We start from the raw sequence: 12,610 nt of genomic DNA on the forward strand, positions 1-12,610 counted from the left end.
CTCCTCATTGAGCAGTGGGCCTACCCTGTCCTTGGTCTTCCTCTTGCTTCTAATGTATTGATAAAAAGTCTTCTTGTTTCCCTTTATTCCCATAGCTAGTTTGAGTTCATTTTGTGCCTTTGCTTTTCTAATCTTGCCTCTGCATTCCTGTGTTATTTGCCTATATTCATCCTTTGTAATCTGACCTAGTTTCCATTTTTTATATGATGCCTTTTTATGTTGTAGGTCACGCAAGATCTCGTGGTTAAGCCAAGGTGGTCTTTTGCCACATTTTCTATCTTTCCTAACCATCGGAATAACTTGGTTTTGGGCCCTTAATAGTGTCCCTTTGAAAAACTGCCAACTTTCCTCAGTTGTTTTTCCCCTCAGTCTTAATTCCCATGGGACCTTACCTATCAGCTCTCTGAGCTTACCAAAATCCGCCTTCCTGAAATCCATTGTCTCTATTCTACTGTACTCCCTTCTACCCTTCCTTAGAATTGCAAATTCTATGATTTCATGATCACTTTCACCCAAGCTTCCTTCTACTTTCAAATTCTCAACAAGTTCCTCCCTATTTGTTAAAATCAAGTCTAGAACAGCTTCCCCCCTAGTAGCTTTTTCAACTTTCTGAAATAAAGTCCAGGAACTTATTAGGTAGTCTGTGCCCCGCGGTGCCCCGCGGTGTTATTTTCCCAACATATATCTGGATAGCTGAAGTCCCCCATCACCACCAAATCTTGGGCTTTGGATGATTTTGTTAGTTGTTTGAAAAAAGCCTCATCCACCTCTTCCACCTGATTAGGTGGCCTGTAGTAGACTCCCAGCACGACATCACCCGTGTTTTTTACCCCTTTTAGCCTAACCCAGAGACTCTCCACACTTCCGTCTCCTATGTCCATCTCCACCTCAGTCCATCTCAGCATAGGAGGACCCTCCAGTAGTGTAGTGGCTTCCTGCTGCCAATGTAATGGAATATGACAGGGAAAAAGCTAGAATGAGGATTTCCCTGTGCTCTGAGAGCCCTAGCTACATGTCAGTCCCTTTGGGGTCATGGGTGGCTGAGATAACATCAAGTAACCTTCAGGCTGCTCTGAGTGACACAGAGCTACGACTAGCCTCGGTGGGGAGTGAAAGGTTACCTTCCCAGCTGCACTGTTTGCTTGGCAGCTATAGCCTTTGTTCGTACCCAGCCTCTCTGAGTTTTCCCAGTCAGTATGTATCTCCACTCAGTGTTCTAAAATATACCTTCACTTCCTCTTGAGTTGTCATATTCTGTTTCATTCTTAACAAAACAAATCATCGGTACAACAAAATGCATTATTTTATGCAACATTTTCTCCTTGTACTAAGACAGCCTCATTAGTAAGGACTGAATGTATTTTTCTCCCTAATCAATACCCATTAGAATTAATGAGTCCATTACTTAAAAAGACAATGAAGTAATTTTAGTCAGCACCCTAGGCCTGGGTCTCTAAGGAAAAAGTTGTCGGAACACTCTTGTGTCTTTGTAGTAGATAAATATAAGGAGAGGAAAGGTTATAAGATCTTTTATGTATTCTCCCCTCATCCTTTATTGATGGCAGAGTAATCTTCAGACCTTGAAGGCCACAGTATGAATCCAGCAAAGAATCCTGTGGCACCTTATAGACTAACAGACGTTTTGGAGCATGAGCTTTCGTGGGTGAATACCCACTTCTTCAGATGCATGTGGTGGAAATATCCAGGGGCAGGTATATGTATGCTAGCAAGCAAGCTAGAGATAACGAGGTCAGTTCAATCAGGGAGGATGAGGCCCTGTTCTAGTAGTTGAGGTGTGAAAACCAAGAGAGGAGAAACTGTTTCTGTAGTTGGCAAGCCATTCACAGTTTCTCCTCTCTTGGTTTTCACACCTCAACTACTAGAACAGGGCCTCATCCTCCCTGATTGAACTGACCTCGTTATCTCTAGCTTGCTTGCTAGCATATATATACCTGCCCCTGGATATTTCCACCACATGCATCTGAAGAAGTGGGTATTCATCCACGAAAGCTCATGCTCCAAAACGTCTGTTAGTCTATAAGGTGCCACAGGATTCTTTGCTGCTTTTACAGATCCAGACTAACACGGCTACCCCTCTGATACTTGACAGTATGAATCCACTCATCTTAGATGGCCTTAAGTAATACATTTATAGGTGCTTAATGCAGTACAAGTAATGGGCAACCTTTAGTTTTTGGGTTTTTATTTGGTTCTTAACTTTTTGCCTCTCTTCCCATAGTGTTTGGTATGGTAGAAAGCAAAAGGAATAAGTAGAAATGATAGATGGGGACAGTCAACATTTTAACATTTTTTTTAAAGAACTAATTTATTTTACAGAATTTTGTTGGTGGTTGAGTTAGTGATTCACAGAACAACACTAGTGTAACAAGGCACTGCTGTTTCTCTACTCCAAAGGCAGATGCTGAACTTCAGAGCTCAAAGGAAATAAAGCTTTATTTAAAAAAAAACAACAAAAAAACCCCATAAAATTCAATCATAAAGGAGATACGGTAACACTGAGAGATCGTACAGTGCAGCATGTGATACGATAGTCTTGATGCAAAGCATAATGGATTAGTTTGGTAGATGAGGAAAGCCTTGTATTCTTGAGGGAATGTGGCTCATAACTCGGTTGTTGCTCCTAGAAATATTGAAGGGGTATTTCACACATCAAGGAGCACAAGCAAAGAAACAATCATCTTTCACACATGAGAATTTTATTCCATTAAAAACATTAATTTAAAATGACTGTCTTTAAACAGTTATCATACCTCTGTGCTTTCAAAACTACAAGATCTGTACAGTCTTACAAACTATTTAGCTGTTTGATCATCTACTACAGTTTTGGGGGGATTTGGTCTTATACTTAAAAGCTAATGTGTGAAGAAACAAGGTTTCCTTATGGTGTATTGCTTTGGAACCTTATTTAATTGTTGACATATTGTTTTGTTGTCTTTTTTTAAAAAAAGACAGCACTGAGTTTTGCCCTTGTAGAGGTTAATAAATTAAAATGTAAAGTTTCTTTGTGTTCATTTTTTCACTAAATTGATCAGTTCCCTGCTCTTGCAACAGTCAAGCAGGCAAAACCTAGCTAATAGAGATCCATTGGGACTAAAATTAAAATCTAACTACCTGTTTCTTTCTCAGTTCTCCTAGCTGTTTTGCTTAATGTGGGTCTAGTCTGAAGTGTGACTAAAAATGGCATAGCTGGGGCTCCATGTTTTTTTCCTCTCGTTTTCCATTTCAAATATTTTCATTTTGCAGCTAGAAAGAGTTCTTCCCTAATGAGCTCAGTAGAATCTCTGTAAATCAAGCTGGGTGCTTCCTTCTGGTGCATCACCAGTAACAGATATCCTGCAGGCCCAATTAGGGCCTCAGTTATGCTTGCGCAACACCCAAGTACCTTCAGTAGATTTGCACAGGTAGCTGGTGGGCCCTGTGGTGGAACTTGGCAAACATCTAAGTTGATGACAGTAGACTCTGCCATGGGGTGTTTTGCCTTCTACTTTGGTTACACAGGCAGGGGTACTGGAACAGTTTGTATAGTGGGGGGGGCTGAGAGCCATTGAACCAAACTGTAAACCTTGTATAAGATGGAAACCACTTCAAGCCGGGGTGCAGCAGCACCTAGTTCCAGCAACTATGTGTACAATTTTCTGACTGAGGAATTGAAGAGAAGTGGGCAGTTAATCATCTGTTGGCACAAATCATGTCAACTGCTTTATGTGACAAGTCCCAGAATATGTAATGCCAAATTAGTGCCAGCCACCCAATTTGCGCACGCACAATCGGATTTTTATTGAAATATGACATATAATATAAAGTGACTTTTTGTTCTGCTTTTCTTTCTTTGAATCATAACCAGCTGGAACAAATTGCCCATACTGTGTTACTAGAATGCCAGACCTGATTAGGATAAGATTTATTGTAGTTAGAGGGGTTTATATTTTTTGAATTGTGTTGCTTGGTTAGCTCATATTGCTGTCTACTGTGGATAGCTTAATACTACCAAACATATTTCAGGTTCTCAGTGATGCAGCCCATCTACCTCTTTTCAACTCTCCCTCTCTTAGTCTCCTCTTATGCCAGTTGTCCTTTGCCTGAAGAGTCCATTTTGGCATCTGCATGACATCCGGGGTGGTGTTCGGCTAGTACAGGATACTGAAGAAGCAATTTGGCCAATACCTTGGCACTTCTCCTAGACAGAATGCAGTAATGTGTTAATGTAAGCTAAAGGAGGGAAATTTTCACTTATGGTGCAGGGAGTCATCTGTGACCCATTAATTGAAGCTGTGTTCTTAATTCAGTAATAAGCAATAATGAACTGACACACACAATGGAAATACAGATTTTTAGGTTAAGTGCCATTGAATTATTTCAGATTTTATCTGGCAAACCTAATTGTATGGTGTAACTTCCTTTTAAATGTTTTATTAATATACATCCTGGCAGATCATTTCTTACCTCTAACCGCTTTCTTTTGTTTATGTTTTGTGTTTTTTCCAGAAAATACTGAGGGGGCCTCACTGCAGCTTGGGAACTCAAGAGATTTTATTATTTCTTTTGACCTCAAATTCATCACAAATGGGAGCATATCTGTGGTTCTAGAAACAACTGAGAAGAACCAGCTCTTCACCATACACTACGTCTCGAACACTCAGCTGATCACTTTTAAAGACCGAGATATTTACTATGGCCTTGGACCTAGGACCAGTTGGAGCACAGTCACCAGAGATCTGGTAACTGACTTGAGGAAAGGAGTTGGTCTCTCCAACACGAAAGCTGTGAAGCAGACAAAAATAATGCCGAAGAAAGTGATTCGGTTGATCACGAAGGGAAGAGGCTTCATTGACAATGTCACTATATCGACAACTGCCCACATGGCAGCTTTTTTTGCTGCGAGTGATTGGCTAGTGAGGAACCAGGATGAGAGAGGTGGCTGGCCAATTATGGTGACACGGAAGTTAGGGGAAGGGTTTAAATCTTTAGAGCCTGGCTGGTACTCTGCCATGGCACAAGGGCAGGCCATTTCAACGTTAGTCAGGGCTTATCTCTTAACAAAAGACCACACATTTCTCAGCTCAGCTTTACAGGCAACAGCACCTTACAGGCTCCCGTCAGAGCAGCATGGAGTGAAAGCTGTCTTTATGAACAAACATGACTGGTATGAAGAGTACCCAACCTCCCCTAGCTCATTTGTTTTGAACGGTTTCATGTACTCTCTGATTGGACTGTATGACTTAAAAGAAACTGCAGGTGAGAAGCTGGGGAATGAGGCAAAGTCTCTCTATGATCGAGGAATGGAGTCCCTCAAAGCCATGCTGCCTCTCTATGATACCGGCTCAGGAACGATCTACGACCTCCGTCATTTCATGCTAGGCTCTGCTCCCAACTTGGCCCGGTGGGACTATCACACCACCCACATAAACCAACTCCAGCTATTAAGCACGATTGACGAGTCCCCAATTTTCAAAGAATTTGTCAAGCGATGGAAGAGCTACCTTAAAGGTGGCAGGGCAAAGCACAACTAGAGCTCACAACCAAAACCCCGTTTCAGCTGTCTGCTGTTGACAGGAATTATTGGACTCCTTAAAGCTAAACAAAAGTACATTTTAAAAGGTTGCATACTAAGTTTTTTGTGAACTATTTCAAAGTGGTCCTCAAAACTGATCTTCAGAAAGTAATTGCATTCCAGCGTGAGAATACTTCTGTCTGGGAGGTGGAGTTTGAAGCAGTCCAATCAAAGGACTGAATAAAAGCTGGTGCTTTATATTGTTTACCTGCCCATAGTGTTCCATAGCTAAATTATTCACACTGAACAAAATCCATTTGTACTCCTGAGTTGGGGGGGTATTTTTTTTTTCCTTTCTGTAGGAAAGATAATTTACAGAAGCCATATAGGTCTCTAAAGTCCAGCACTTGCCTGAAAAGTTAGTATGTGGCCTCTTTTAAAATGGAATTATCTGTATATATGTTGGAAACAGAATTACAGATCATGTGATGTAATGCAGTAAATGTGTATTTACGTGTAACCTGGATAGTTGACAGTGTATCTCTTTAAAAGCATTTCTCTAATACAAATTTTTTTCTTGGGGGGGGGGGGAGGAATACACAAAATTTGTTTTAAATTCTGTATATCGAGAAATATGTTGAACATATGGTTTCTTTAAAAATGTGTAAATGGAAAACACACACAGCCAGCATTCAGGCTTGTTAAGTTATGTAAGCACAACTCAAAGTGGGATTAGTTGACTGCACAAAAACTGCAAGCATACCATTGAAATTTGAATTTACAATCTTATTTGAGGCTTGCTAATCAACATCCCCCCCCCCCATGTAGCTGGAATCTCTTGTCATGGAATCTGATGTTTTGTACTGTATTTTCACCCACACTTGAGAGGTTTCTGTATCAATATGATTTTTTTCTAGTGATTTAATTTTTAAACTGATTTTTAAAAAGTGGATCAAGCATTTTAAATGTTAAAATTAAGATCTAGGTCTCTACACTTAGTTATACCCACAATATTGGCTTAATTTTTTGTATTCTCAATTGCTCTGACAAGTGAGGAAGAGTACGTGTGCAATAACTGAATGTGTTGAACCCGTGCATTCAGTGACATACGTTATTGTTCAGAATTAACCTGAAATGTCCTTTTTATATCTATAAAGTCTTTTCACTAGCCATTAGTCTTTCATTTCAACATGTGTAGGGCCCTGTCAGATTCACAGCCATGAAAAATGCATCGTGGCCCGTGAAATCTGATCTCCCCCATGAAATATGGCTATTGTAGGGGAAGGGCAGGGCTGGGAGCACCCCAACTGGAGCCTCCTACCATGGGCCAGGCTCCAGCTGCTAGTCCCAGCCCAGGATGCGGCGGGACAGGACTTCCTCTTCCCCTGCAGGGGCCGCTCTCAATCCTGGGTCAGACCCACCTCCGGGATCCTTCCCCACCTGCAGGAAGTGCTGCAGCTGCTGGCTGTGACAGCCCCCTGACCCAAGCAGAGAGGCTGTGGCCCCAGCTGTCAGTGCCCCCAATCCTGGTGGTGAGACTGCTGGAAAAACCTGGACATATGTTAACCCACCTCCCCATACCTTGCAACCTTTGCTTCTGCACTGCTGGTGGCAGTGGTGCTGGCTTTAGAGCTTGGCATCCAGCCAGCAGCAGCACAAAAGTGAGGGTGGCAATCCTGCTGCCCTCTTTTGGGTCAGGACTCCCACACTTACAACACTGTAAAATTTCAGATGTAATCGTATGAAAATGTGAAACTGACTATTTTAAAAATCCTATGATCGTCAAACTGACTAAAATGATCCGTGAATTTGGTAGGCCTCTAAATGTGTTTTGCCTGCTTGTAGTTCGGAGAGAGTAAACGAACCAACTCATGTCATTGGACCAATAGTGTTTTTTATGGTAGTGCATCACTAAAGTCTGCTAATATTTTGGTCAGTACAGATTATGAATCCCAAAACTTTAAGTTATAGACACATTCCAGCATGGTAAAGTACACCTGCAAGTTAACAGATTTTTTTTTTCCTGTTGGTCCTGTTGTACGTTCCTAATGTTTGTGTGGTTTAAAAAAAATACCAAGGAGAGTTTGAGTGGGGAGCGATGTTTGTATTGGGGACAAAATAAATTCAGACCACTGAAAGGAGAGATGTGGCAGATCACAGTAAGACTTTAAAAGCCTTTTCTATTTTGCTCATCAATGTACAAAACCGGTTTGTAGTTCTTTTGATCTTTGCAGACACATAACATGATCGTATTGATTCCAACAAAAAGTAGATGTCACAGCAGAACTATTTTGAACCCTAAAATCTTTATCAATACCAAAGTGTTCAGAGAGGAGATTTTCCTCAAATTACAAGAAAGAAAAAAAAAAACTGCTTCTCCATAGCTGATTACTATCTGAGAGTGAAAGAGACATCTTTCTGGTGTGTTTCCTCAACATTATACTGATTTGGATTTGGAGAATCAAATAAGAAGGTTTGGGTACTGCTTCTGTGACAAATATCAGTGCCTTAACAATATGAACACCTTTTCCTAGTGATTAGGAAAAGTGTGTTTAAAATCAAATAGTGGCATTGATCTTTCCATGTTTCATACCTCACATTGGAGTCCATCTGGCAGCAGACAGATTTGTTAAGAAACATGGGTTAGTCATTTCAGCTGAGAAACTGATGTACCATTCTATTTTTAAAGCAATCTCCATTGCATTTTTGTTGTTGGAGTGCATATGCATGTAAATTAAGCAATCAGCCAGGAGTGTTTATGGAACCTAAAACATGGATTCCTCTTCATTTTAAAAAAGAAGTGGGCTCTGGGAAAGCATTAATTGACACCAGTGCCGGTAACTTCATTTATTTGTTTTCACTGTATAATCCCTTTTGTACCTCTGTTTTTAAACTGACAAAAGATCTTAGATGCTAAGGTCTATTTAACCCATTTGCTAGGATTATTGTACATATATATTTCATCAAAAACACGGTGCACGTGGGTATATGCAAACCAGTGAGACAAGCACAACTATGGAAGTGTGGCAGTGCTGTTTTTCTTGGCCATTGTGTGCGACATTCACTGAAAGCTGCTATTTTCACTCACTTTGTAATTGTACTTTATTCTTTTCTACGTTTTACGTGGGGGGTACACACCATGTGTTAAATATGCAATAGATTGTTTACAGGATGCCCTTCTAAAGGGTAGTCCTTTGTAAAGCTGTATAGACTTTGCAGTTTAAGCACAATGTGCACATGTTAGTTTTATATACAGCAAGACATGATTTTTGCAAAGGGAAAGAGGTACTATTATGTTTATATACAAAGTAAATGGATCAACGTTTGTGCTTAATGTAAAGCTGCTTTATAAAACTGTAAAATAAAATTTTTATCTTAAGACATGGTTTTGGGTGTTACCTTTTAATAGGCATAGGAATCACCTACATGATAAAAATAATCGCTTGATTGCACATAAGTAAAAACAAACCCACTATCTGGTTTGCAGTCTTCCTAATGGTTTGATAAATGTCCCCTTTCAGGATCGTCCTCAAAGCAATGACCCTCTATGGTGAAGGTGGAGCAGGCTCTTCTGCTTCTTCCTAGCTTGCTCGTTGGGGCTTCGTTTAATCTTTGAGGTGACTTCCACTCAGACCTCTGATCCCCAGCCTCCCAAATAAGCTTGATACTGTCAGTTATTTCCACTAAAGGGCCCCAGAACCTAAATTTCTTCTTCGAGTGATTGCTCATATCCATTCCAGTTAGGTGTACGCGCCGCGCGTGCACATTCGTCGGAAAACTTTTACCCTAGCAACTCAGTGGGCCGGCAGGTCGCCCCCTAGAGTGGCGCCACCATGGCGCTCCATATATACTCCTGCCGGCCCACCCGCTCCTCAGTTCCTTCTTACCGCCCGTGTCGGTCGTTGGAACAGTGGAGCGCGGCTTAGCTGACCTCCACTTCCCTAGCTACTCGTTTTCTCGTATATAATTATGCAGTTATAACACTTTTATATATATATTTGTATGGTTATACGTGTTTTCTTTGCTAACATGGTTAGTTTAGTTAGCGGGGTTCAGGAAGTAGCCCCTTCCATGAGCCCAGTGCCGGAGCCATGCATGGCTCACCGGGTTTTAAAAAGGGGCCCGGCTTGCCAGAAGCCGCGGCCGAAGAGAGATCTACATGACTCCTGTTTGAAGTGCCTCAGGGAATCACACTTGACAGATAAGTGCCCCATTTGCAAGGCTTTTAAGCCGAGAACAAAAAGGTGCGGGACTTTCACTTGCCCCTCCACCTTGGGCGCGGAGCGATGTTCAAGCGGCGGGCAGAAGCGCCTCCTCGGCACCGGACCCCGCCGGTACCACCAAGGCCTTTCGGCACCGACCGTCGCCGGCACCGATGTCGACTCGGCACCGCTCCCTTCTTCCGAGGTCGAGAGAGTCTACGATTCCTGCTGGTGCCTGGCGGCTCCCCGGCACGCGCCGTGGTTGAGCCCCCTGCTCCCGCTACTTCCGTGCCACCTGCATCACAGCCAGAGAGCTCGCCTCAGTTGCGTTATCCGGCACCGTCACCTCCAGAGGCACCGATGACTTCGGCTCCGTCGATTCCAGTCCCCCAGGACCAGGGAATCCGCTGCCTGGCAGCTCCCCGGCTCGCGCCGTGGTAGAGCTTACTGCTCCTGCTGCTTCTGTGCCAGCTGCACCACAGCTAGACAGCTCGTCTAAGATGGCTCGCCCGGCACCGACGACGTCGGCACCGTCGATCCCGGTCCCACGAGGGCCGTAGAATCCGGTGCCTGACGGCTCCCCGGCACGCGCCGTGGTTGAGCGTATTGCTCCTGCTGCTTCCGTGCCAGCGGCACCGCAGCCAGAGAGCTCGTCTACTCGGATCGCCCGGCGCTGACACCTGCTACGACACCGATGACGTCGTCACCGTCGATCCCGGTCCCATAAGGGCCGTAGAATCCGGTGCCTGACGGCTCCCCGGCACGCGCCGCGGTTGAGCGTATTGCTCCTGCTGCTTCCGTGCCAGCGGCACCGCAGCCAGAGAGCTCGTCTAGTCGGATCGCCCGGCGCTGACACCTGCTACGGCACCGATGACGTCGTCACCGTCGATCCCGGTCCCACAAGGGCCGTAGAATCCGGTGCCTGACGGCTCCCCGGCACGCGCCGTGGTTGAGCGTATTGCTCCTGCTGCTTCCGTGCCAACGGCACCGCAGCCAGAGAGCTCGTCTACGTCGGATCGCCCGGCACCGACACCTGCTGCGGCACCGATGACGTCGGCACCGTCGATCCCGGTCCCGCAAGGGCCGTAGTATCCGGTGCCTGACGGCTCCCCGGCACGCGCCGTGGTCGAGCTAATGCTCCGGCTGCTTCCGTGCCAACGGCACCGCGGTCAGAGAGCTAGTCTAAGTCGGATCGCCCGGCACCGACACCTGCTGCGGCACCGATGACGTCGGCACCGTCGATCCCGGTCCCGCAAGGGCCGTAGAATCCGGTGCCTGACGGCTCCCAGGCACGCGCCGTGGTTGAGCTCCTGTTCCGGCTGCTTCCATCGGCACCGTCGATTCCAGTCCCACAAGGGCTATCGAATCCGGTGCCCGACGGCTCCCCGGCACGCGCCGTGGTTGAGCGTATTACTCCCGTTGCTTCAGTGCTGACGGCACCGCAGCCAGACAGCTTATCTAACTCGGTTCGCCCGGCACCGGCACCTACCGAAGCTCTGATGACCTCGGTACCGTGGATCCCGGCCCCACGAGGGCCGTCGAATCCGGTGCCTGACAGCTCCCCAGTACGCACTGTGGTTGAGCCTGCTGTTCCCTGCACGCCGGAGACGTTACCAACGGCGAGGGCTCTCAGTGCCATGACAGAGTCAGTGCTGCCTGACCCGGGCACCGCCGGTACGGGTAATACAGTCTCTTCAAGGGACTGTCCCCTGTCAGTACAGCAGAGCGGCACCGTCCATGATCACGGTCCCGCAGACACTCCAAGTCCTGTCGGCACGCCGGACACCACTGGCAGTCCCGGTACTGTTTTCCTCGGTACTGGTCACACTCGCTGCACCGGTCGGTATCCCGTTCGCCGACCCGCTATCGGCACCGTTCCGACATCTGGCACCGGGGCAGGTACCTTGACTCCTGTAGCTCTTCTCCGAGCCTCGAGATCTCGGTCGACCTCCCGACACCGTTCTGGTTGCGGGTCTGGATCTCGTTCCAGGTACCGATACGCCTCCCGATGCCGGTCCCCGGTGCCGAGTTGGGCAAGGTCCGAGTGAGTCAGGGACTCGGCCCGTGCCTTCTTTTAGTACCTCCATGGCCATCCGGACACGCATCCGTGTCATCCCATATGTGCAGATTTTATGCTCAGGACCACGATCCTGATATCATGGCCAGCGGGCGCCAGCCCCGAAGCAGAAAGAGCCTTGGCGAATGCAAGGTGTACTCTGCAGGGGCCCTGCGCCTCTGGGTAGCAAAGCAACAAGCCTTGCTTAGCTGCGATAATTATAGCACCTGGGTGGAGGAGTTTCTCCCTCGAACCTCCCACCTAGAGTTCGCTGCCGTCTTGGAGGACGGGGGAAAGAATTTACCCTTTGTTGGTAAAGGCATCTTCGCGGCAGAAACAGCCCCAGACTGCGAAGCCTGCTGGACAATAGGGTCCTAATGCGTCTCAGCGTGTATACGCTTGCGACCAAACGCAGGCCTTTATGGCCCCAGCCGCCATACTCTGTGCCTAGCCAGAGGCAGAACTCTGGAAAACGGCAAGGCCAAGGTGGTCGCAGACAAACGTCAGGCCCCCTAAAAAGCCAAAGTCGAGGTCCCTCGCAATTACCACTGGGACCAAAGACGGACCTTCCAAGGTTCGCCGGAGGGCGGTGTACCAGTCGCAGGACGGGATCCTGATCCCGCTTTCTCCTGGCATGGCCCCAGTTACTTTTAGATCGCTGGTTCCTGCGCACGATGGAGCATAGGTACCACCTTTAAATTGCTCCAGCCCTGTCCCCCTTCAGCGGACGAAAGGGGCTAGGGGTTTTGCTCCCGTTATGCCCTAGTTCCCCACTCGAACACAGGTCTCAGACCTCCCTGGTCCTGCATGGACTCAACCGGTTTGGGATAAGGTTGAAGT

At 46.2% G+C, this 12,610-nt stretch overlaps 1 protein-coding gene across 5 annotated transcripts in view; it reads left to right on the forward strand.

The window, feature by feature from the left end:
- Positions 1 to 8,909, forward strand: part of GLCE (glucuronic acid epimerase) — a 99,492-nt gene extending 90,583 nt beyond the window's left edge. For all 5 annotated transcript variants that reach the window (XM_050967569.1, XM_050967568.1, XM_050967565.1 and 2 more), the window contains one exon: positions 4,507 to 8,909. In XM_050967569.1, coding sequence (XP_050823526.1) covers positions 4,507 to 5,531 — 1,025 coding nt within the window. In that variant the 3' untranslated portion in view covers positions 5,532 to 8,909. The remainder of the gene's footprint in view (positions 1 to 4,506) is intronic.
- Positions 8,910 to 12,610: the final 3,701 nt, after the last annotated feature.

The sequence above is a fragment of the Gopherus flavomarginatus genome, chromosome 9, assembly GCF_025201925.1.
Source record: "Gopherus flavomarginatus isolate rGopFla2 chromosome 9, rGopFla2.mat.asm, whole genome shotgun sequence".
Classification (NCBI taxonomy): domain Eukaryota; kingdom Metazoa; phylum Chordata; order Testudines; family Testudinidae; genus Gopherus; species Gopherus flavomarginatus.